The 27,335-nt window shown below is 41.4% G+C and overlaps 1 protein-coding gene across 1 annotated transcript in view; it reads right to left on the bottom strand.

Moving 5' to 3' along the window:
- Positions 1 to 2,000: 2,000 nt before the first annotated feature.
- LOC145411414 (uncharacterized) overlaps positions 2,001 to 27,335 on the bottom strand; it is a 122,714-nt gene continuing 97,379 nt past the window's right edge. The window contains exons 13-15 of the mRNA XM_080281454.1: positions 6,460 to 6,621; positions 4,195 to 4,338; positions 2,001 to 2,558 (exon numbers count right to left, since the gene is read on the bottom strand). Of these exons, the coding sequence (XP_080137580.1) occupies positions 2,400 to 2,558; positions 4,195 to 4,338; positions 6,460 to 6,621 (465 nt within the window). The 3' untranslated portion in view covers positions 2,001 to 2,399. The remainder of the gene's footprint in view (positions 2,559 to 4,194; positions 4,339 to 6,459; positions 6,622 to 27,335) is intronic.

The raw sequence follows: 27,335 nt of genomic DNA, 5'->3' as shown, positions 1-27,335 counted from the left end.
ATACAGCCTATGTATCTCTACCAAGTGGCTTAGGCTGTCTGGTAGAGATTGTACGTAGGGTTAGAAGTGCTTGTAAATGTGATTGTAGTGCTGGAGTGGCTTTGGATGTGTGTGTAATCTGTAAACCAAGTGTAATTGGCCCACACAAGCCGACTGGGAGCAAGCACACTTTATAGTGCGCGACACTGATACAACCACGGCACCACTTATATTCGCCAAAGCAGTACATGACCAGAAGAACGCTCCCAAAGTTTAATACCTTGGCAGGGCGCGAACCCTAATTCTCCCATGTATGAAAATGCACACTCTACCACTGTACCACAGAGGCTCCTGGTGTGTAGATATATATATATATATATATATATATATATATATATATATATAAGGAGCCTCTGTGGTACAGTGGTACAGTGTGCATTTTCGTACATGAGAGAACGAGGGTTCGCACTCCGCCAGAGTATTAAAACTACCACTGTACCACAGAGGCTCCTTATATATACAAAATACGTAAACAGATAGACAGATAGATAGATAGATATGTATCACCATCATCACCCAATCCTACACTGCCCCATGAGAAGCGTAGGAGCCCAGGGCTAGGCAAGTTAGTCCTGACATTTAAGATGAGAGTGACCAGTCTCACTCATCCCTGAGGGGCATTATGTTAGCAATAAACCCCGACCACTCCTTGGATATAAACCTTCACTGGCTCAATCCGATTGGAACGCCGTAATTACCCACTAAACCACCAGGCGACAAAATTTGGTTATATAGTTACCACCCAGCATGGTAAATGGTTTCCTGGTGTACAGGAAAAATTTGGCTTGTCATTCAGTGTAGTCACCCACAGGCAGAAGAAGAGGAAAGAATGAAGGAAAGAAAGACAGAAGAGGGAGTGTAGAGTCACCCACAGGCAGAAGGACGAGGAAAGAAGGAAGGAAAGAAAGACAAAGGAGGATGGATGGAAAGAAGGATGAAGGTGAGGAAAAGGCAGACACCCGAGAGCAGCACTACATCGAGTGAGTGGATGGTGAGCACCCCCACCACACCAAAAAAAATAGACCATAATCTCCTGAGTAAAATGATCTCTAACATAACACACACACACAAAAAACAATAACAATTACCTGTGTGGTAAGCTGTCAACACCTGCGATGCTGGAGCTCCTCAACTGCCAGATGTGTGTCATTCAGCATAATGATAAACTCGAAGCTGTTCTTTTTCTTTTTTTTCTTTTTCTTTTACAACAGCACTTCCATTTTCAATCTCACTTTCATCTGGCAACATAATCTGAGTCATTAGACATTGTTTCCATCAGATCCAAGTAAGATGCTGCAGCAATGAAATATCTCGTACCACAAGCCTCGACATACTTCTGGTACGTGGCAAAAATAATAGACAATAAAATAGTCCTCCCGTGATGGCAACTCCTCAATCTTGCCACCTTCTGACACTGAACCACTATTGGGTCCCCAGTACTGGCACGCAAATATACAAAGTGCAAAACATGTAAACAAGCCACCTGATAGTGTGACATGTCAACATGCCACCCGATGTGAAAGGGCTAAATAAGGAATACTGTACCTGTAATTTACAAACTCCTAAATCTAATGTTGATGATATAGTACCATACACATTTTCAGGGACTTCCATCAATTGTGGCACTTGTTTTTGCACTGTATACAGTCCTGTGTTCCTTGCAATGACACATGCAGAAAAGGAGAGACTTGGGGATCAAGACAGAATTACAGGAAAACTGTCTTAGAGAGTTTGTGATGAGACATCCAAACTGGAGTGCTGACAATGGCCACTTTAACAGGGTAATGGACACTTTTGGTGTGCCAGGGAAGAATGATAATGGCTGCCAATTAAAGGACATGTGTCGGGAAAGGCTGTGTATTAGCGATTTCAAATACAAAAGAAATACATAAAAAGACATGGTGTCAAAACAACCTGGAGACAATGAAAAAAGTATGATCTGATTACATGCTTGTAAAGTGAATGAGGCTTGGAAGTGTATTCATGTAATGACAGCAACTGAAAAGTGTGCAGAAGTTTGTTTGACCATATGATTGTAGTTCAGAAGATGAAACTGAGATCAGCTTGGAGGATATCAGGCAAGCAAAGTACTCAGAGTGCAGAACTGCAATGGGCGTAGGTGTACACAAGCAAAGCAACGGCAGATATATATGAGTATCAAGAAATAATACTACCAAGGATAAAGATAATTTAATTACATTTAAATGTTCTGTACTGAGAGAGCTCCATCTCAGGGTCCATGCACCTCGGATGGCTATTATGGAAACTTCACTAGAGCTGAAAATTTTTTTTGCACTATGACAGTCTCAGGATCCCTGTACCTTAAACAGGCAATATGGATTTGGATGTTACCTGTTCCTTTACACTTTACTAGACTTGAAACGGTGGAAGGTCTGGTAATTGTTATGCAGGTGCTTGAGGAGTGTGGTGGTGGCAGCAGGTAGAGCCACCATAAGGTGACTCATGCAGTGAGGGTTACACAGGTCCATCAGCACATAAACCACACTCTCCACAACACTCTACAAGTAAAACAATGAAAAAGAAGTGATTAAACTGTTCACAGATTTAGACTAGAATAAACAAAGTGAACATGGGAAAGTTGACAGGCCCTATGAATAGCCTACAAACTCTGCTTACTCATTTCTGTCTGTATTTTTTGACAAAGCCAGATAAATGGACACCAATAACAATGGTCTAAATGGCAGATGGTTACTCCAGGATACCTAAATCAGTGAAATGGGTTAAATACTGCGTATTATAACACCAAAAAGCTTTTCCAAACCAAACTATGTAATGCACAGTACCAGTTTAAGATCTGATTTTTTTTTTTTTTTTCAATGAATGTACTTAATGTGGCAATAGTTTCACTAGTAAGAGGGGGCTTGGCAGGGAGAAGGTTTGCACACAGGGATGCTAGATCTGTTTTCCTTGCAATCATCAGTGATTTAGCTTTACTGTATATCTAACAATTCAAAATTATCAGCACATAAATGGCAGAATTCTTCATCATCATCATCATCATCCAATCCTACAATGTCCCACGAGGAGTGTAGGAGCCCGGAGCTAGGCAAGTTAGTCCTGACATTTAAGGTGAGTGACCAGCCTCACTCATCCCTGAGTAGCATTACAGGAGCAATAAACCCCAACCACTCACTGGATATAAACCTTCACCGGCTCAATCCGACTGGAGCTCTGTAATTACCCACTAAACCACCAGGCGCCAAAATTTGGTTATATGGTTACCACCCAGCGTAGTAAATGGTTTCCTGATTCTTTGAATGATAAAATGCCTCTAGCATACTCAAGACCAATGTTAAACAAAAGCTGAAGTACATATTACTGTTCAAATGATAAGTCACATCCACTCTTCCTTGACGAAATACTAGGTACATGCCTGACTACAAAATGACAAAAATTGAATTATATTTCAGGCCAGCACAAGTAATTACCCACTCTGAAACAAATAACCTAAATATGAGTACGGGAAACTCAAGTACTAAATCTTTTACAGAGGAAAAAAAGATCAATTAGTGGTAGGTGGGGGCACTCACCATCCACTCACTTGATGCAGTGCTGCTTTGGGTGTTTGCCCTTTCCTCTCTTCCATCCTTCCTCTTCTATCTTTCTTTCCTTCACTCTTTCCTCTTTCTTCTACCTACAGGTGACTTTACACTCACACTTCTGTCTTTCTTCCCTTCATTCTTTCCTCTTCCTTCTGCCTAAGGGTGACTCTACACTGAGTGACAGGCCAAATGGTTTCCTGTACACCAGGAAACCATTTACTAAGCTGGGTGGTAACCACATAATCAGATTATGGCGCCTGGTGGTTAGTGGGTAATTAAGGTGCTCCAGTCGGATTGAGCTTGTGTAGGTTTATATCCAAGGGATGGTTGGGGTTGATTGCTAACGTAATGCCATTCAAGGTTGAGTGGGGCTGGTCACTCTCATCTTAAATGTCAGGACCATCTTGCTGGCCACAGGTTCCTATGCTCCTCATGGGGGAACAGAGGATTGGATGATGGATGGATGGAAAAAAGATCAGTGCTAGACTATATTGAAGGCCTTTGAGATGTTAAATGTAGGTAATCTAAAACAGTGAGAAAAGGACAGTAATGAAAATGGTTTCCTACCCTTTGTAGCAACGATGCTACCGACCTTAACTGCTGGATAAACGGTTGTAAGCTGGAGTGCCTCAACAACACTGGCCACCGTAAAATGTGCGATTTTGTTCATCTTGGTGCTGTATGGCTCCAGCTCCCTCACCACACGCTCCACCTGCCTCCCACACTCAACAATTATCTGCAACACACATCATCATCATTAAAATCATCAATCATCATCATCAACATTTTTATTAATGAAGAAGTCATTGTATTCTGTGAGAGTCACTATTTTACAGAGCGCAAAGCATGTCAGAATAGCCTTGCAGCGTGCAATGTTCTGAATTATTATGATAATAATTCATCAGCAAAGGAGAGAAGTGTTACAGAAGGAGGTGGGGGAAGAGGTAATTTAGAAACAAACTGGAATGTGAGTATTACTAGTTGAAGACAGCACTGTAGGATGATGCTCTGGAAGATTCTGGTTTTCAATGTTTGGCTTCTGGTCAAGTACCTGGGCTTGTTTAAATGAAAAGAAGTTGGCTAGCCACTTTTCTTTGTTCATCTTCTTTTTCTTTATGATCACCATGCATAAGTAGTCAGAACGATTTTGGTGAAGTTAATCTTTGGTATACTGTCAAAAACAATGACACTGTCTATATCAATGACTGTATGGTCCTTGCTGGAGGTTTCATCTACAATAAGGCAAGTCAGTGTTTAGGTCAAAATCCACGTTAAGAATATAAATGTAATGTTCTTGGTAATAAAATGTTCCATAATTCTGAAGGATTTGGTGGTAGATGGGGGTACTCACCATCCACTCACTTGATGTAGTGCTGCTTTGAATGTCTTCCCTTTCCTCTCTTCCTTCCCTCCTCTTCTGTCTTTCTTTCCTTCATTCTTTCCTCTTCCTTCTGCCTACAGGTGACAGTACACTCCCTCTTCTGTCTTTCTTTCCTTCATTCTTTCCTCTTCCTTCTGCCTAAGGGTGACTCTACACTGAGTGACATGCCAAATGGTTTCCTGTACACCAGGAAACCATTTACTATAGTGGGTGGTAACCACATAACCAAATTATGGCAACTGGTGGTATAGTGGGTAATTAAGGTGCTCCAATCAGATTATGCCTGTGTAGGTTTATATCCAAGGGATGGTTGGGGTTTATTGCTTACATAATGCCACTCAGGGATGAGTGAGGCTGGTCACTCTCAGCTTAAATGTCAGGACCAACTTGCCTAGCATCAGACTCCTACGCTTCTCATGGGGTGACAGGATTGGATGATGAATGAATGAATGAATGATACAAAAGACATAAAAATCTCAAATGGGTCCTGAGGATTTTGCAAAACTCCCCTGTGTCTCCAATAAATGGAAACTGTTCTCTACTAACTGGAGAATGACTCAACCACCCAACTGGAGCACTGTCATCATTGCCATCAATTTCTGCATTTGACAGATTATCATCTGGCTCCTCTGCAATCTCATGCTGTGATTCATCACCACTATCTTTATCATGACCATCACTATCTGATGTAGAATCACTACTAATATCATCAATGAAACCATCAACCAAATCCTGATTTAGAATAAGGTGTATCTCATCATCATTAATGCTCCTCCTTGTGTGGGACATGATTATGTCTACAATATCCAAATATCAAAAGGAAATTAGAAATAGAGGCCTACAGGAGAAACAAGGGAGACTTGTGTCCCCTCTACGAGCTGGGAACAGACTGAGTCACTGAGTGACCAACCATATTTAAGCCACCTTTGACCAGTATGTTGCCAGTTAGGGATATTTGTGGCTCTAAGGCACTTACCAACTACATATAGTCTCTGCTAGGATTTACAAAGAACAATTTTGGGGGAAGCATCTATATACAGTCTCCCCACAATTTTTCAGCAGATTTTGCACAGTCTACATAGTTCTGCTGCCGGCTAAGGGTTGAGACTGCCGTAATGAAATTCAAATAAAATAATTACACTGTCCCCTTCCCCAGCCTGAAATTGAGTTACACATCAAGACACATGAGACAAGAAATAACAACACCCACCCCTGAGCAGTATATGAACCATACTCCCTAACCATACCTCTGATTTGAGCCCGTATGGATGACAGGGGACAGGGCGACATGGAGGCAATTTGTTTGTGGCCACCCCTTATGGGATTAAGGTGTCTGGCAATAGATAGACAGACGGATGGGCTGCACTGGGCTGGAGTGCCTTAACCCATTTGAACACTAGGTGTACATTTGCCAGTTTTATGGTTACCATCAACTACAGTAAGTGGTTCCTGTGTTTGAGTAAATCATTGCCTAACCTTAATCTGACTGGTGTCAAGCTGGTGTTCCTGGCTGGCATGACCAATGAGGGAGGTGGTGAGGTGTGAGATGACTGCCAGGATGGAGGGGGTTCGGTCAAATACAACAGCACTGTGACGCACCACCAAACTGTTCACAATATCCACCAAACCACTAAACACCTGGAGGAAAAAATATGGCTAGATAAAACTCATGTGAAGTTTACAGTAATAATTTCAATTCTATGATAATAGTTACTGTATTATCTCAAGAATTCCAATGAACATTATTATTTTTTTTTTTGTTACTACTGTATATACTTAGATCAATAAATCAATTCAAAGACTGAAATTCTTGTAGTTAAACATACTGTCTTTTCTAAACTTTGTGGCAAATATTTTTCCACTAAAATTCTTAAGTATACAGGTACACTACTTCATTTAGCCACAGTATCTGAAAACAAGAAAGTTAAAGTGGCAGTTTTGTAAACATATGTGCATGCAATGATGATTAGTCATCATCACTGCCAGTATCCCAACCTCTTTTCCTCACCTTAACCCCTAAAGTACTAAGCTCGACAACTTACAGATTTTCATAATTTTTTAACCCCTCCGTAGCAACCAGTGTCGAATGACATTTAGCCGATAAATGGCCACAGGTGTCGTTTGAGTGTGGCCTATAAAAAAATGTAAAAATTTTTGGGAAGTGAACGAACATTCTGAATGTCTTCAGACTGACCTACACTACACTCCCATACACCCCATCAAGCAGTTCAGAGCCTGCTGTTGTGATGAGTGGATTTTCAATTTTTTCGCTCCTGGCCATGCCTAAACAAGCACAACTACACCCATTATCTCGACACAGGCAGAAAACATCATCTTTGTCCTCTCTTGCAAAACACACACAACCACCTGCTTATAATTATGAATTAATACAGGCACAAACAAAACAGACATGATAATAAGTGAAAAATACATTTTTGTCTTGGTATCTCTCTCTCTCTCTCTCTCTCTCTTTTTTTTTTTTTTTTTTTTTTAATGTGTCCGACTCTGGGCATAGGCTTTGCAGCCTCCTCCCATGGCCCAGTAGTCCTCCTACATACCACACACCTCCACATGTCTCAATGTACTTTTTTTTCGCTCAGGGCCATGCCTAAAAACACAAAGTTACACCCATTATCTCGACCCAGACAGAAAATGTAATCTTTTTCCTCCCTTGCAAAACACACATAACCGCCCTGTTTATAAGACACCAACATATATTGCGAAAATAACGAGGTAAAACGACAGAGAAAGGTGAACTTGTTGTTATAGAAAAAATACGTTTTCTCCCGTCTGTAAACATATCTATTTCTGCCTTGTCTCTATATTCGTAATAATTGGACTTATTCGTAGCTTTGAAACTGCGATTATTTTTAGCCATGCACATGGTGTGGGGGCTGGAAGTTGCAACTCAACTTCCGTACTACTAATTGGATCTGACCCTCCACTTTCATCTCCAGTGGGAGAGCCTAGTGTCGGAAGGACGGGCAATTTTCTCATTTAGGATTGAAAATTTAACCCTTTCACTCCCTTTTCTATGCATAGGCATAATGATAACGTAAAAAATAACTCGAAACTACCATAACCGTACAGGTATTTGTTATCAAAAAGGTGAAAAAATATTCATAATAATATTTTTCCAGCCATTCCTAACATATTATGTACTGAAATCATTCGATATCATCATACCTCATATATGCACAACATTTCAGCACCATTCGCATTGTTTTGGGGGTTAAAAAAAAATAAAATAAATAACCCCTGCAAAATTGCACAGTGGCAGAGTCCCTGGGTGGCGGATATCGGTTGCCGATATTTCTGCAACTTTCGCACTCCATTGCAAGCCACAGAATGGGTCTAGGAAGCTGGAATTTCCACTGTTAGGTACATCTGAACTTTCTCTTCAATATGGCAAAAAAAAAAAAAAAAAAAAAAAAGTAAATTTTTGAAACTTCAAAAAATGGCCCTGGTGTTGGCCTTGCATGCACGGAAAATTCTGGGCCTTCGGCCATGGAGGGGATAAATAGATGAGGAATGTCGATTGTGCAACTTCCACAAAATACCGGCGGCAGCTTGCTCCACCTCGACTGAGACGCAGATGGCTTTTGACCAATCAGAACTAAGTGTTGGACATGCGGGAGGGAGGATCAAGGCCCATATCCAGGTGGTGGGGGACCCCCCACCTCCCTCTCACCACGCCCCTCTACCCCACTACGTTGTTACAATCCTACCTCCCTCCATTGTTACCACCACAAACACCCGTCCCATACCCTCCTCACGCATCCTCCACCCCTCCGTGTGGATCCCCCCCATGTCTCCCGTCCAGTCATCTGGGGGGAGGGTATTTCCCCCCCTACCCTCCCTCCACATCCCTGTACTCCACTGGGCCTCTTCCTTTGTGTCTGGTGGTGGTCTCCTCCCATCCCTCCATCCCTGTACACCCCTTCCTGGCCTTACCACCCTCACCCCCTAGCACAGAGTATCTTTACCTCCCCTGGCGTATTTTTCTTTCTCGACTATTATCAACTTTGACGGGCCATAGCTCAGTAACTACTGGGCCCATGAGGGTGGGGTTTGCATTTTCAGGTGTGTAAATTCAAGCTGTATAAATCAAGCATAAAACTTTTAACCTTTGAGCAAAGCTGAAAATCTGACCAGTTTTTGCGTCCTGGGGGGTAGTCGAGACTCGGGAATGGTGTACCAGCGGATTAAGGATGAGGTGAGGTAGATGCAGAAAACAAGAGATGAGAAAATGCAACAGTGGGAGCATTAAACAACAGCATGCCAAGTGAAATGGGCACTGAAACTCCTGAATCCTGACTCTACCTCAGAGGCCTGAATATCCGCACACATTTTTTTTTTTAAATAAAGATGCGATTCTCAAAACCTACCACAACTATCAAGTTCAAAATGAAGTACTCAGCTCTTTTCAGGTCCTCTGCTTCTCTGAACATAATTCATCCAACCAACTTAATTCCTTGTCAGTTCCCAAGCCTCATTAGATTCCAAATCTCACTTTCTTATACACTCAGCTACCATATCCATCCACCCTAACCAGCCATGCTTCCTCCCATCTTCAAACTAATTCACTTATACCTTTTACACCACCCTATTTACAGCCATTCTTTCCATTTTATCATACCATCTAAGTACATTCTCTTCAACCCTATTGTCAACAACTTCCTAGCTCCACATCTTTAAACCACAATATTTCTTATCCTATCCACTCTATGCACTCCACACAAAGTCCTCAATAATTCCATTTCATTGCTCTTACTCTTGATTTTTTTTTTTTAATGTCACACCAAAGTCTTAATCAAGTACATTAATGCTGGAAATAAGACACTCATGTCATCCTCTTTAGCCTCCATACACAGACCTCTTCTGAGTATCAAGGCTTCATAGTACCAGCCACATTATTCCCCTGTGTCACTCTACTTTCCACTTCCTTTACACATTTATTGCACCTCTCTGTTCTAGGTATTTAAAATCTGTCATCACTTCATCTCTCTCCATTCACCATCACATTACACTGAGAGTCACCATCTCTCTAACAGCCATCATTTTACTCTTATCTACATATACTGTACTTCTAAAACATATCATTCATAGCCAATGACAAAACTCTGCACCTATCTGTAAAGCTCCTGTTCACTATTAATAAGCAACAAGCATCATTTACACACAAGATTTGTGATCCTCCACCCTACACCATTCATTATCATCTTCATTCCACTCTCCACAACTTGAGTTTCAATCTCTCTCACAGTTCCATGTAATAAGGGATGAAATATAATCTGAGACACAGTTTCAAGATGTTCCTGTGTGACTTGCTTACATTAAATGAGATCTTCACAAACTGCTTCACTTTCTAAACATTTATGAACAACTGTGTTTGAAGGTTAACAGAGTAAATGAACATATGCTGAGAGAAGGTGAGTCACAATGCAATGTGTTGGTGAATGAAAAAAATATTTGAAATGGTGGCAGATTTTTAATACAATAAGTCTTCATTGTCAACTGAATCAAAATTCCTCACTGAATATGTTCACAGCAAATTACATACAAATTGCCTATTAAAGTTTCATTCCTACCTATAATGTTGATTTGCTTTCTCTGTGTTCACAATACCAACTGTGCAGTATGAAAAAAGTTGTGGTATTTTGGAAAAATATTTTTACTTAACATGAGGCATCAGCAACTACATAATGTGCACACTGTAGCATTCCCAGTATCAGGCATAGGGCGATTACAAGGGTATTGTAATCGATTACTATTACGATTACTTTCCAAACTTCAGATTATAATTATGATTATTTTCATTCATTCATTCATTGCCAGATGCCATGTATCCCAAACGGGGTGGCCAACGGCTTAGAGTTAATTGCTTTACAGGGAGGGGCACTAATCCTCCACCAACCCCACTTGACACGTAGGGATGCCAACAGCATCTGGTGTTCCCAGGCGGTCACCCATCCAAGTACTAACCAGACCCAACGTAGAGTAAAAGTAAGAGTGATCGATTACGATTACGATTACATAAGAAGTGATCATGACTACAATCATGATTACACATACTGTTATGCACTATATAATTATGAGCATGTTTCTTTTATACTTGACACTGATTAAGTAAATAGCTGGTTAGTTTTTAAAAGTAAAAACATCATCCAGTAATATAAAACTGATATTTTCTAGGGATATATATCTTATATGCAAATCATTTTAATAAGAACTGCCTGCGTAAGGAAGAACATTGGGTTAAGCTCTGCAGAACCAATGGCGACTGTTACTCTGGATAAAAATATACTGTACAGTGCTATGTCCAGTAAGTTGTTCCTTTATTTTTTTGCCAATTTGCAATACAAACATGTTTTAATAATTCAAGCACTGAGACTTTCCTTCACTTTGTACTTGACCCTTTCATTCTATTAACTTGTCTACCAACTAAGATCTTCCCAGGTGATATTATTCTAGCTTAGGTAGGATATTATATGGAAGCTCCTAAGTGATGACCTACAATTCACTTTTGTTTTCATATTACTTATGGACTTTTATGTTGTATATATGACCGTCCGACACTGAACTACAGTATTTTAATCTTGACGAGTATTTGTGAAAGAATAACTTATCTGGGGCCTTGTAATCGTAAAAGTAACCATGATTACGATTACAATATGAGAGTTAGCAATTACGATTGTGATTACTTTGAAAAAAATGCCTTACTATTACAATATGAGAGTTAGCAATTACGACTGTGATTACTTTGAAAAAAATGCCTAAGTAATCAATTACGTTTACAAAAAAGTCTGTAACCGATTACAATCAATTACGATTACAGACTACAATTACCCCATGTCTGCCCAGTATTTGGATGCATGGAACAATCATTACTATTCTTAAACCAAAGACCCAACACTCTCTATTTTGTACAATCCCATAAAACAACTAAGCACAACATTCAAAATGATGAAAAGCATTTGGGAGCCGAATGCTAATCGCCCGCCAGAATCTGCTGTTGGCCAAGTCCAAGATTTAGGCCATATCTTGATACCCTGAAGGTTTCATGATGATAGCTTAAGCCGCTCATGAGATATAATGGTGCTAATGGCAGGCGATAAAAACTAGTTGACCTTTGGCAGTCATTTTGGTGACCTTGACCCTGAGTGCCCGTTTTCAAACGTCTAACATTTCGGCCATATCTTGATACCCTGAAAGTTTCATGTTGATAGTCCAAGCAGTTCATGAGGTATAATGGTGCTAAAGGCATGCAATAAAAACTAGTTGACCTTTGGCAGCCATTTTGGTGACCCTGACCTTAACCCTGAGTGCCCATTTTCAAATTAGGCCAATATTATGGCCATATCTTGATACCCTGAAGGTTTCATGTTGATAGCTCAAGCCATTCATGAGATATAATGGGAACACACACACACACACACACACACACGAACGAACAGCCGGAGAGAGCAGACGTCCCAGCCACTGCTGCTAACCTTAAGTAGTTTCAGGAATTTTGTCTGTCCTGTCTCCTAAGGTCTTGTCTTAAATTTAAAATAATGAAAGTTAATAGACTACCAAAAATGTAAAGATTTATTGGCTAGAATATACATGAATGTTTGTAGTTTTTTTTCGGTAACAGCTCTTTTGGTACTTAACCAACATTAAACATGGCCGAAAATGTAAACAATGAGGGACTCGAATTTCAAGGATTTGATACAAATACCAATGTCATAGACCTGGTTAAAGCAATAATTATGAGGATTAGTGAACTTGAAAAGAAAGTAGAGAATCTAGTGATAAAGGATGTGTCGGAAAATACGGATACTACCATACAGAGTCTGATCCAATCCAATGAAACAGCGAATGAAGAGATTAGGAATTTGAAGCAGGAAAATGTTGAATTGAGGAGGAGACTAGAAGAGAGTACTAATAAAACGGAGAAGGTGAGTAATGTATTAGAAGAGCATAAGGCAAAGTGGGCACATGTAGAAGAAGAACAGAAAGAAGTGGTCAGCTTAAGAGAGATCATCCAAGAAGAAAGGGAAATGAACAAGAAAAAAATGGAAGAAAATGTAGTGAAAATACTGAAGAAAAAAGAGAAAACAGTGAGAGAAACTGTAGAAAGGAACAGATGTGTAGTAATATTTGGAAACAGGGAAGAGGAAGAAAAGGTTAGGTTCGTAAGACTCGAGAGAGACATGAACCTGGTGAGAGGAATATTAGGCAAGATTGACCCCGAAGGAGACAAATGAGTAAAACAAATTGAGGAAGTAAGGAGGATAGGGCCTTGTAAGAAAGGGGAAACAAGACCAGTGAGAGTCAAGTTTACATCAGAAAGTGTAATAAATGAGATACTTAAAGTGACTTGGAAATTAAGCAAAGAGGCGGGGATGGAAAATATTATAATAAGAAAAGATCTGAATGAAGAAGAAAGAGAAGTTTTAAAATCATTAAAGGAAGAAGTAAAGGAAAAAAATGATAAGAGGACAGAGGAAGAATGTAATACTTTTTTTTGGAGAGTATTGGATATGAAAGTAAGGAAGTGGTATTTAAGGAAATAGAAGTGAAGGAAACTAAGGGGGATGGCTGTGAAAGATCAGAAGTTGAGGAAGTGGTACGGATAGAGAGTAGGAGAGAAGAGGGTATTAAAAACGTCAAAAATAATTTGAAGGTGATATATACTAATGTTGATGGTTTCATATCGACAAGGATCGAAATTAACGATTTCTTGAGAGAACATGAACCTGATGTCATGTGCTTTGTAGAGATCAAATTAAGAGAAGATATTGATGTTCATTTGGGAGATGGTAAATACAAACTGTGGAGAAAAGACAGGAAAGAAAAAAAGGGAGAAGGAGTGATGATAGCAGTGAAGAACAACATAAATGTGGATACTGTGGAAATCGGAGAAGGCTGGGCTGAAGTGATATATATGAAATTAGAAACTGGAGAGAATGTTAAGAGAGATATGGTGGTAGTGTATGTTCCCCCAAAGACGAGAGCATGGAAGGATGACGAATACCATGAGATGTTGTCAGATATGGCTAGCTATTTGCAAAAAATAATTGAGAAAAGCAATAATATAATTTTAGTGGGTGACTTTAACTGTAAAGAGGTGAACTGGGAGGAATGGTACTCGGGAGGCAGCGAGGATTCATGGGGCACTATGTTATTAAATATAATAATGAATAATGTGATGACGCAATGGGTCAAAGAAGAGACACGGTTTCGAGGTGAGGACACACCAGCAAGGTTAGATTTACTGTTCACCAAAGAACCCAATGTAATAGAATCATTGAAATATCTCTGTCCTTTAGGAAAAAATGATCATGTGATCAATGAGTTCCAGATGTTAATAGGGAACGTCGAGCCAAGAGACGAGCTTCATAGACAGGGAAGATACAACTTTGGGAAAGCAAATTTTACAGGATTGAGAAACTTTTTTGAAAATGCGGATTGGAGAAAATTCAGAGAAACAAGAGAGATACAGAGGAAGTGGGATATCTTTTTAGACCTATATAATTTGGGAGTGGAAAAATTTGTACCAAGAGTAAGAGGGAAAGAAAATAGGAAAAAGGAGTGGTTTAATAGAAGGTGTATGACAGCAAAAAAAGAGAGAGATAAGGCGTGGAACAATTGGAGAAAGAGAGGTAACAACAGAACAAAGGAAGAATATAAAAGAACAAGAAATGAATACACAAGAATACGTAGAGAAGAAGAAAGGAATTTTGAAAAAGGTATAATAGACAAATGCAAGGATGAATCCAAACTGTTTTATAGATTTGTTAATGGCAAACTGAAACAAAAGGAAGGAATCACCAAACAGAAAGTAGAAGGAGAGGTCTTTAAGGATGCGGCAATGCAAGCAGAAATAATGAACAAATGTTTCCAGTCAGTTTTCACTAAAGAAAAGGAGCTTGTGGAAGGGGAGGGAGTGATTAGAAATGTTCCGGTGATAAAAGATATAAAAGTGGATGTACAGGAAGTGTATAAATTACTGGAAACTCAAGATGTAAGGAAAGCCCCAGGACCTGATGGAATTTCTAATTGGGTACTGAAGGAATGCAGAGAACAACTGGCGGATAAAATTCACAGTTTAATCGTATGCTCACTGGAAGAGGGGAAAGTGCCACAAGAATGGAAGAGGGCAAATGTGGTACCAATTTACAAAGGAGGAAACAGGGAAGAACCCCTGAATTATAGACCAGTGTCTCTAACCAGCATGGTCGCAAAATTGTGTGAGAGAATCCTGAAAGACAGATGGATAAAATATCTGGAAGAGATGAATATTTTGGCTGAATGTCAGTTTGGATTCAGAAGTGGAAGGTCATGTGTTTCTAACTCCTTGAGCTTTTACTCAAGAGCGATTGACGTGGTACAGGAGAGAGATGGTTGGGTGGATTGTGAGTACTTAGACTTAGAGAAGGCCTTTGACAAGGTACCTCATAAAAGACTAATGTGGAAACTAGAATATATAGGAGGACTGAAGGGGAAACTTCTGGAATGGATGAGAGACTTTTTGAGAGACAGACAAATGAGGACAGTAATAAAGGATAGGATGTCTGGATGGAGGGAAGTAACAAGTGGAGTCCCGCAAGGCTTGGTGTTGGCGCCAGTAATGTTCCTCATTTACGTAAATGATATGGTAGATGGAGTGAACAGTTATGCAGGTCTGTTTGCAGATGATGTAAAGATCTTGAGGAAGGTAGAGGTTGAGGAGGATTGTAAAATACTGCAGGAGGATTTGGATAGGATACGCAATTGGAGCCGGAAGTGGGAAATGAAATTTAATGTAAAGAAATGTAAAATATTGGAAATGGGTAAAAGTACCAGGAGGCCATCACTGAATTATTTATTGGGTAATGAATTAATCACAAAAAGGAGCGAAGAGAAAGATTTGGGAGTGCTGGTCCAAGATAGTTTGTCACCAGAAAAGCACATTAACAAGATAGTTGGAGAGACTTATAAACTCCTGACTAACATAAGAGTAGCATTTCATTATATGGATGAGGAGATGATGAAAAAATTGATAGTGGCAATGATCCGCCCCAGGTTAGAATATGCAGCAGTAGTGTGGTCCCCACACAAAAAGAAAGATATAAACAAGATTGAGAGAATACAAAGAACAGCAACCAAGATGGTCCCCATTCTGACAGACCTGTCATACAGAGAGAGGCTGGAAAAACTGGATTTGCCTTCCTTAGAGGAAAGGAGAAAGAGGGGAGACATGATTGCAGTGTTCAGGACCATGGTAGGAGTAGATAAAATTGACAAAGAAGATCTGTTTGTATGAGACAAGAGAGCAACAAGAGGACACGGAATGAAATTGAAAAAGTCAAGCTGCTTGAAGGATATCAAGAAATATAGCTTTCCTTACAGAAGTATAGACTTATGGAATAGCCTGGACAAAGAGATTGTCCAGTCTAAAAACTTAAACGAGTTTAAAGCCAAATTTGACTTATTGAGAAACAGCGACGGAAACCCATGAGCATAGTACATTCCGTGTATTTCACAATTAGGTATATTAGGTAAATACTTAAATATTTGGAACGACTTAGACAAAGAGGTGGTGCATGAGAAAAACATTCATGTGTGTAAAGGTAGACTTGATAAATGTGGATATGGAGACAGGACAACACGAGCATTGCTCAATTCCTGTATACTACAAATAGGTAAATACTGTACAAATAGGTAAATACACACACACACACACACACACACACATAGATGCAGGCGACAACATTACTGCTCCACCTTGCTAAAGGTGGGCAATAATAATTTCACACAACAAACATCAGATGGCATCAACCCCATGACACCTGCACAACGTACACTCCTCACAACAATACAGCAGATATTAGTAAAGCCTTTGATGCTATCCCTGGATGCAAATTAATCATCAAGATATACAACGCAAACTAGGAGAATTATGCCAAATGCTGTCTTGCCAACTATTTCTCTGGCAGACAAGCATATATTGTACAAGTCATCACAAATATGAAATTTCTCCAAAAGAGTTCCAAAGGGCTCCATTCTCTCACCCATACACTTCAACCTAAACACTTCCACATCTCATCCATCCACGACCACTGCCTCATAAACAGATGAGCACCAAACTAACAACCACACATCATAATGCAGACTCGGCTTGCACCTTGCAAGAGGACTACCTTACATTGCGGACTTGGGTCGAGGACAACAGGCCGACGATTGCCTCAGCCAAATCCGCCACCACACTCATCACTGGCAATCAACACGAACAGAGGCATCGTACTCCCCCTAGATCACACTTAACAATGTATGTGTCACACACACCGTCCGCTGAGATCCTTGGAGTGGCAAATGACACCAGACTCACCTTCGAAGACCATGTACAAGGCATCAAGAGGCAGTGTACCACCAGACTCAATGAACTTACAGCAACTACAGGCCCAGACTTTGGGCAATAAAAAGAAACCCTCTCCTTGCCCTACAAACAATACTTTACATCAGTGATGTCCTATGCCTCCCAGGCATGGAGTCCCACCCCACACATCACCAATCACTGCATCTAAACCACTCCTAAAGCCCACTTTTACTCTGAAATTATAGTATTCCCAGTCAGATACTACCTTGTTATGAGGGATACACAACTCTGCTCATCAGCCTGTGTCAACACGCAACACCCCTGTCATTACATGACAGACATACAACACACAAAAGCCATAAAACAATCACCACACAAACATTATCAAACCCTGTAGTAAAATATCCCACCTCTGGACATTCCAACATTAGTTATAAAGAAACACCTAGTTAGCAGGGCCTCACTTTACGTGCAAGACAATGCAACACCTAAATCATAACACCATATTACAAGCTCCCCTTCATAACATCCATCCATAAGAGGTCCCCTTAAATAGAGATGATCGAGTTCACTTTCCTAGGCTTACACAAGTACATCATCCAGACCTAGTAAGCTACCAGCTTAGATTTGGACTAGCTGGAATTGTTAATGATGTGTACACAGCTTGTAGAACAGGCCTACACAACATAACGTATATAAAGGAGCACTGCATAGCACATGCCATACTAAGACACGGACACAATATCAATGATGTAGGGAACCTATGGGTTAGCCCTACAGGGGCAGTTCAACAGGTCTACTTAAGCAGACAAACTGGGGTTGAGCACCAACAATGACAAAAACTTATAATGAAGACTGACTGTACTTAAATTAGCTGAATATTTCAAATATCTTGAAGCAGTGACAGAAAGGAATGTGAAAGGTGAAAATTACGTTGAACACTGTGCGGTCCAGCAAAGATAAGATGCCAGAGCAAAGATGGCCCTGAGATGAACTGGAATACTAAGTCCATCTATCTATCTATCTATTGCCAGATGCCTTAATCCTGTAAGGGGTGGCCACAAACAAATCACCTCCATGTCACTCTGTCTCCCTCCATTTCACTGCCCTGTTCCCAGCTCACACACACACCCTCTCTCATATACCTCTCCACTCCATCTCTCCATCTCATCCTTGGTCTCCCCCTCCCTCTCCTCCCTTCCACCTCACTCACATACACTCTCCTCATCAGTCTCTCACCCTCCACCCTCGCCAAATGGTCAAACCACCTCAATGTGTTTCTCCTTACGCTTCCTATCACATTCACATCCACACCACAACGTTTCTTCACTTCCTCATTTGTCGGTCTGTCTCTCCGTGTGACACCAAATCCTCCTCTCAAATAACTCATTTACACTGCTCTCACTCTAGACTTCTGTCCCTCCAACAATGTCCAAGCTTCACTTTCATATGTTAGAGTTGGTATCACAATACTGTCATGCAGTAACTTTTTCACTTCCATGCTCACTTCCCTGTTTCTTATCAATGCTTTCAAGGAACCAGCAACCTGTCTTCCTTGATGTACCCTTTCAAGCACTTCATCCTCTAAACTTCCATCCTTACTCATCACAATATCCAAGTATGTAAATGCACTCACATTTCCCATTTCCTCCTCATCCAACTTCACTGTACATTCACTGACTTAATTTTTCTTGAAGACCATAGCTTTACTCTTCCCTACATTCACCTTTAGATTCCATTTTTTACACACTCTCCCAAACTCATCCACCAAGCCTTGCAGCTTCTTTTTGTCTTCACTTAACAACACAGTATCATCTGCAAACAACAGTACAAGGAGTTTCCAAACACTGCCCTCTCTCATCAGGGCCACTCCAACATCCACTGCCCTACCTTGTATCTCTTTTATAACCCCATCCATATACAGACTGTACAACCATGGAGTCATGACATATCCCTGTTTCCATCCAACCTTCAAGTAGAAAAATTCACTCAGTTCACTATCCACACACACTGCAGCCTTAGCACCCTCATACATACAGTACTCTGCACGGCATCCAACAACTTCCCATCTACTCCATATACTTTTAATACTTTCCACAATCCTTGTCTATCCACCCCGTTACATGCTTTCTCCAAATCCATGAAGGCAGCATACAACTTCTTTCCCTTCATTAGAAACTTTTCCACAATAGATTTAAGAATGAATATCTGATCTACACAACCTCTTCCTGTCCTAAAACCCCTCCTGTTCGTCTCCAACTAATTCCTTTGCTATTTCCTTAACTCTGTCAATAAGTATCCTACCATATACTTTTCCTATTAAACTAAGAAGACAAAAGCCCCTATGATTGCCACACACTTCTTTTTCCCCTTCTTCTTTTTACAGGGGAATAATCATACCTGACTTCCAATCCTCCAGGACTCTCCTCCCAGGCCAATCTGCACATCTTCCACATCCATTCTACTACTATCTCTCCCCCATGCTTCAGCATTTCACCACATACTCCATCAATTCTATTCCTCCATTTCACTTGGACCTTGATTTTCACCACCACCAGTGGTGGTCAGAAAATCCACTCCCCCAACCTCTATATGCTCTGGCATCCATTACACACCTCATCCTACCATCCACACACACATAATCAATCATTGCCTTCGATTCATTAAGTTCACCAATTACTCTTCTCATCATTCACCATGTATACCTGTGGATCATCTTGTGCCTGAAGAGGGAATTGGCTATCACCAACCCCCTTCCAGCACAGATGTCCACTGAAGCACTGCCATTCTCATCCATCTCTGCATGCATACCCCACTCACCTGTACTGTCACCTCTGCGGTCCAGACTTTTACGTGGTCAAAAGGGGTAGAAAACAAGTCAGTATTGATGACCAATGTGTGCTGGAACGGTCAGAACTCAGATTGGTGGAGACTCTCTCCCATTTCCGGCCTCTTCGGTTGCGTTTATTATATTTCAAGTGGTCAAGTTAAGAGTGGTAGAGTGGCCGAGCAAGGAGCGTGTGAAACACCCCACAGTCGCAATATAGGACACGTTGGCTGGTGTTTTGGAGGCATGCAGATTGGTTTCCCCTCACGAGCAAGGAGCGTGTGAAACACCCCACAGTAGCAGTATTCAGGGAGACTGGTCAAGTAGGTGAACTTGCGTACCGTGTGTGTTAAGTATGGGTACTGGGCATTTCCGAGGAGTTCAGGTCCAGTCGCCCGAAATTTTGGTCTTCCCTAACCGTGGGTGGATGTAGTGCCCGGAAGTGATAATGAGTTGTATCTGGTTTATTTTATATGACCAAAAGTTCGGTTAATTGAGAGAGTGTGGCCGAGGCATGGCTGTTTCCATGCGGATGTTATCAGATCATAGATTAATTACCTAGTTGCTAAGTCACTTTTTTTTTTCCTACTGTAATTTACTAGTATTAAGTCTCTTTATAATATAAAATCTTGAGTCGATGGTAACATGTGCCTTTGTTCACATAATCCAGCATAATGTACGCGTGCGCAAAGTGATGTAAAGTGCGATAATTTTCATTATTTTTCGATGTAAAAGTCTGGATCGCAGAGGTGACAGGACATGTGGTGGCACAGCGTTGGGATAACCTATTAATGTGAGGGTACTTTAACTTAAAAATTAAAGTAATAGCTCATCCCCCAGTTCTCAAAAGTATATGTACGTAGCATTATGTGTAGAATTATAAGGTATGTGTATTTGTAGTGTGTACTATTTTGGTGTTGCAGCTGAGTGTTCACCTCCTGGGGTTCCTCAAGTTGCAGTTAGGGCATCTTTGTAGTTCAGCATTCACCTCCTGGGGTTGCTCACGTTTGTATAATTCATGATGGAGTCCCGTGTTGAAAAATTGATTGACATTGAAACTGAAATGCCTCAGGGAGTAGAGGTGAAGCAGGAACCATCCGTAATTGATGAGTGTTTTGAGCGTATTAGAGCGTTGGAGGACATGTTAGGCCCACCCGGACTCACCCCAACCAAGGTTGGAGGTCCATCACAGACCGCCTGAGAGGCTGCAGTACACATAGATGATGGGTGTGTGGTGTATATATTGTATATACTCATTTTTTTTTCCTCTGAACACGTCTTGTCTTTAACTGGCTGGGAACATGGAGTCGGGTATGCCCTTCCAGGTCTCTCCAGACTGTACCTGCGTATTTATCTTTCCTACCAGTACCTATGATGTTCTAATTTTGGATTAATAGGGTTGAGTGTCTGTTGAGGGTATGTCCAGCTTTTGGAGAGATTAGGCGTGGAAGCTGCGTGTTGTCAAATCGAGTGCACCTCGGTGTATAGACCATCGTTCTTGCCTTACCTCGATTCTTTTTTTCTTTAGGTTAGCTTGTTAGGCTTAGTTAGGGAAAATGAGATCTCACAGTTAGGACTTTAATTTTTTTTCCCCAGAGTTAGGGAACTGTACACGTGAGGGGCAGTTCTACCTGAAGGTCTCCACCTGGAGGTTTCCTACTTGCTTTGAGAACCTCGAGCACTGAGTGTATGTAATACCCAAACTGCAGTATAGGATTGCTCAGAGAGAGAGGGGAAGTTTCCAGTTTCTCTATAGGGCTTGGAGAAGTTGAACGACGGGGCTCTCGCATGATAGGAGAGGTAGGTAGGTTTCGCTTGGTCTCTCTGGACAGAACGCAGTGGAGCGGCTCGTGTTACTCTTAACTAAGCACAAAGTTTCTCCTGGTAGCAGGACATTCTCCTTATGAGTAACATGCCTGGTGAGTGGCATATGTCGTCAGTTGCATATAGTGAGTAGCAGGAGAAAATTTACTCGCGGTTGAGGACTTTTTTTTTGTGGACATGATAGCCGCCGACTGTTCTCGAGCATGGAGCTTATGTAATATCCCACCCCTGCCACCACTTGTACTGTCACCTCTGCGATCCAGACTTTTACATGGTCAAAAGGGGTAGAAAACAAGTCACTATTGATGACCAATGTGTGCTGGAACGGTCAGGAACTCAGATTGATGGAGACTCTCTCCCATTAGCGGCCTCTTCGGTTGCGTTTATTATATTTCAAGTGGTCAAGTTAAGAGTGGTAGCATGCCAAAATGACGGGGCCAGTCTCCAACTAGGCCGACCCAAGCCCAACCTTCGCAGTTTCCCAGAATGCTTCTAAGTTACACATTAATAAACTACTAGGTAAGCTCTATACCACCAGTTCTCAAGGGTTATACAAACAATAAAGTTCGAGTGGGAGAGAATGTGTATTAACAAGACCAAAAACTAGAAATCTTCCCCAGCAACTTGCTTTACAAATTAAGCCTGAATCAGCTGGCACATTGTTCGAAAAATATATCTCTATGTGGTCCTAATATCAAATGCATACAACTTAGCTCCTCTGTCCCAGTCCAATGTGTTTCTTCATAATCATCCCTGAGCACAAATTTCACTGGTCCAGTCCTCTGCCACTCCCGACCTTAACTCCTTTTTTTTTTTTTTTTTTTTTTTTTTTTTTTTTTTAAACCAGTACCTATGATGTTGTAATTTTGGATTAATAGGGTTTAGCAGTTGTTGAGGGTATGTCCAGCTTTTGGAGAGATGAGGCGTGGAAGCTGCGTGTTGTCAAATCGAGTGCACCTCGGTGTATAGACCATCGTTCTTGCCTTACCTCGATTCTTTTTTTTCTTTAGGTTAGATTGTTAGGCTTAGTTAGGGAAAATGAGATCTCACAGTTAGGACTTTAATTTTTAAGTTAAAATACCCTCACATTAATAGGTTATCCCAACGCTGTGCTACCACTTGTCCTGTCACCTCTGCGATCCAGACTTTTACATCAAAAAATAATGAAAATTATCGTGCTTTACATCACTTTGCGCACGCGTACATTATGCTGGATTATGTGAACAAAGGCACATGTTACCATCGACTCGAGATTTTATATTATAAAGAGACTTAATACTAGTGCAAGGATTGTATGGGTGAGGATGAAAGTAGGTATACAAGCATGGGCGATTGTATGTGTGTATGCTCCAACAGAGGATCGAGTGGCAAGAGTGAAAGATGAGTTGTGGGCGAGAGTAGAAGCATGTATGGACAAGTTTGAGAGGAGCGAGAGAGTGCTGTTGATTGGAGACATGAATGGCAAAGTTGGGAATGTACGAGTGGATGGAGTGGTTGGTCAGTTGGGTGTGCCAGCTGAAGTAGATGGGAATGGTAGTGCTTTGGTGGACATCTGTGCTGGTAAGGGGTTGGCATTAGCCAACACCTACTTTCGTCATAAGATGATCCACCGGTATACATGGAGAGTAATGAGGAGGATGGATGGTGAACTTGTTGAACGAAAGGCAATGATAGACTACGTGTGTGTGGATGAGCGAATGAGAAGACAAGTGTTGGATGCAAGAGTGTGGAGAGGGTGGGGGAATGGAGTCTCGGACCATCACTTAGTGATGGCCAAGGTAGAGCTGCAAAGAAAGTGGTTGAGGAGACGAAGGGGAAGATAGGAGGAAGCAGCTCCTGTGAGAAGAGTGGAGAAATTGCAAGATAGTGAGAAAATGACAGAGTATAAGAGCATAGTGGAAGAAAGATTGGGAAGGTATGAGCTGGAGCAGATGGAAGGGGTGGAAGACGTATGTAAGATATTCACGGAAGAGATAAGCGCAGCGTGTGAGGCGGTTTGTGGAGTGAGGAGGAGATGCAAGGGTGTGCAAGGGACAGCATGGTGGAATGATGTGGTGAAACGAGCTGTGGAACAAAAGAAGAAGGCATATGGTGAATGGTTGGCGAGTAGAGGTAGGGGAGAAGATGAGAGAGAGAAGAGAGAGGTATATGTGAGCAGGAGGAGGGAGGTTAAGAGACTGGTGAAGGAGAGTTAGAAGAAAGTGGATGAAGAGTTTGGGAGGAATCTGAGTGTGAAGTGGAGGGAGAGTAAGAAATTGTTTTGGAAGGAGGTAAAGAAAGTAAGGCAGTGTGAAAGGGGAAATAGTAGGGGAGTGAAAGATAGGAATAGTAGATTGTTGGTGGAGAAGAGAGAGAAGTTGAGGAGATGGAGGGAGCACTTTGAGGATTTGTTGAATGTAGAGAGTGAGAGCAGTGTGAGTATAAGTGGTTGGGGAATGGCTGGGAGAAGAAGAGATGAGAGGAGGGAGGAAGAGATCAGTAGGTCGGAAGTAGTGGAAGCGATGAAGAAGATTAAGCTGGGAAAGGCCCCAGGAATTGATGGAGTGTGTGGTGAAATGCTTAGGTATGGGGGTGAGATTGTTGTGGAGTGGATATGGAAGTTGTGTAGACTGGCTTGGGAAGAGGGAAGGGTTCCAGAGGACTGGAAATCAGGTATAATTGTTCCTCTGTACAAACGAAAAGGGGAGAGAGAAGTATGTGGTAACCATAGGGGTATTTGCCTTCTTAGTGTGACTGGTAAAATATATGGTAGAATACTCATTGATAGAGTTAGGCATATGACAGAGGAGCTAGCTGGAGAAGAACAAGGGGGATTTAGGAAGGGAAAAGGGTATGTAGATCAGATATTTGTTCTAAGATGTTTAGTGGAGAAGTATCTAGAGAAGGGAAGGAAAGTGTATGCTGCCTTCATGGACTTGGAGAAAGCTTATGACAGAATAGATAGGCAAGGTATGTGGAAGGTATTAAGAATATATGGAGTGGAGGGGAAGTTGTTGAGTGCTGTGAAGAGTATGTACGAGGGAGCTAGGGCTACGGTGCGAGTGGATGGTGAGCTGAGTGAGTTCTTTGATCTCAATGTGGGACTGAAACAGGGGTGTGTGATGTCTCCATGGCTGTTTAATATATATATGGATGGGGTTGTAAAGGAGGTGCAAGGTAGGGCAGTGGATGTGGGGGTGGCCCTAATGAATGAGGGTGAGATTTGGAAGCTTCCGGTGTTGCTGTTTGCTGATGATACAGTATTGTTGAGTGAAGATGAATGGGAGTTGCAAGGTTTGGTGAATGAATTTGGGACAGTGTGTAGGAGGAGGAAGCTGAAAGTTAATGTAAACAAAAGTAAAGTTATGGTGTTTGAGAGGAGTGAAGTCACAGAGTGTGCAGTGAGGTTGGATGATGAGGATATGGAGAATGTGAGTGCATTCAAGTACTTGGGTAGTGTGATGAGTAAGGATGGAACTTTGGGGGATGAAGTACGTGAAAGGGTACAGCAGGGAAGAAAGGTTGTTGGTACACTGAAAGCAGTGATGAGAAATAGGGAGGTGAGTATGGAAGTTAAGAAGTCACTGCATGATGGTACTGTGATCCCTACCCTGACGTATGGAAGCGAGGCGTGGACCTTGCAAGAGGGGAACAAGTCAAGAGTGAGAGCAGTGGAAATGAGTTACTTGAGAGGAGCATGTGGAGTGACGTGGAGGGACAGGTTGACGAATGAAGAAGTGAAGGAACGTTGTGGGGTAGATGTGGATGTGGTTGAAAAGATTAGGAGAAATACACTGAGGTGGTCTGGACATGTGGAGAGAATGGAGAATGAAAGACTGACTAAGAGGGTGTATGTAGGTGAGGTGGAGGGAGGGAGAGGGAGAGGTAGACCGAGGATGAGGTGGAGGGATGGAGTTGAGAGGTATATGAGGGAGGGGGGGGTGAGTTGGGGGGAAGGTAGTCAAATGGTGGGTGACAGAGTGACTTGGAGGCGTTTTGTCTGCGGCCACCCTTTGCGGGATTAGGGCGTCGGGCTATAGATAGATAGATAGACTTAATACTAGTAAATTACAGTAGGAAAAAAAAAGTGACTTAGCAACTAGGTAATTAATCTATGTTCTGATAACATCCGCATGGAAACAGCCATGCCTCGGCCACTCTCTCTCAATTAACCGAACTTTTGGTCATATAAAATAAACTAGATACAACTCATTATCACTTCCGGGCACTACACACCAACTACTCCATCCACCTCCACATTCCCTACTTTTCCACTCATATCTCCAATCAAAAATACTCTCACATTCCTTTCAAACTTTTCCATGCACACTTCCACATTCATTCAAAACTCTTCTCTCAATCCGCTAACGATCTTGCGTTGGTGCATACACACACAACTGCCCACATTTGTGGTCCAACTTTCAATCTTACCCACAAAATCCTTGGGCCAACTGATCCATACTCTCTTATATTCTCTTTCCATCTGTTACTTACAATACACACTCCTTTTGCCCTCTCATTCTCACCTACTCCCACACATATCCTCCATCCATACTCCCATTCTCTCACACTAATTTCAATTAAACCACATACATCCACTTTTGCAACTTCAAGCACCTGGGCAACCTCTCTCTCTTTCACCTCATCATTTGCACCCCTTACATTCCATGTCGCAATCCATACCATGTCCTCTGTTCGGTCTTTAGTTGTCACCTGTTAGTCAGTCCTGGTCTGAGGCTTCTTGTTCGTATCTTTAGTTGTCACCTGTTAGTCAGTCCTGGTCTGAGGCTTCTTGTTCGTATCTTTAGTTGTTTTCTGTGGAGGGGCACAAACCCTTCGTCAACCCACCTGCTGTCACGTAGGGAACACATGTTGGTTGGTTATAAGGTTACTGCCCAGCATTGTAAATGATCTCCTGGTTTACAAGAAATCATCTGGCTTGCCACTCAATGTAGAGCTACCCAAAAAAACAGAGTACCATACACTAAGTGAGTGGATGATGGGCACCCCCACCTACCACCAATAAGTACCTCAGCTAAAACAGGGGTGCATGAAGGTAGGCTGGAATCCACATCAACATATATGTGTAATACATTAGCAAGGAATGAACCTAGAAAATCAAGAATGAGACCAATGGATAACAAACTGTTAAGGAATATGTAAGGACTGATTAAGGTACTGGTATAGCATATATATATAGTACTGAAAAATGTGGAGCAAAACAGTTCTATTCACCAAAAAGTATATGAAAGGTTGCTTAATGTACATGCTATAATTATATAAAGAGCATTCATGTTACAAGGCAGTGAACAGAATATATATATGTGCCTGAAGATAATGAAGGCCAGTATGATGGTGGCTGGACATGAAAAATGC

Source organism: Coenobita brevimanus, chromosome 89, assembly GCF_032717465.1.
Source record: "Coenobita brevimanus isolate Jiangsu-jjx chromosome 89, ASM3271746v2, whole genome shotgun sequence".
Lineage (NCBI taxonomy): Eukaryota > Metazoa > Arthropoda > Malacostraca > Decapoda > Coenobitidae > Coenobita > Coenobita brevimanus.
This window is presented reverse-complemented; position numbering and strand designations above follow the sequence as displayed.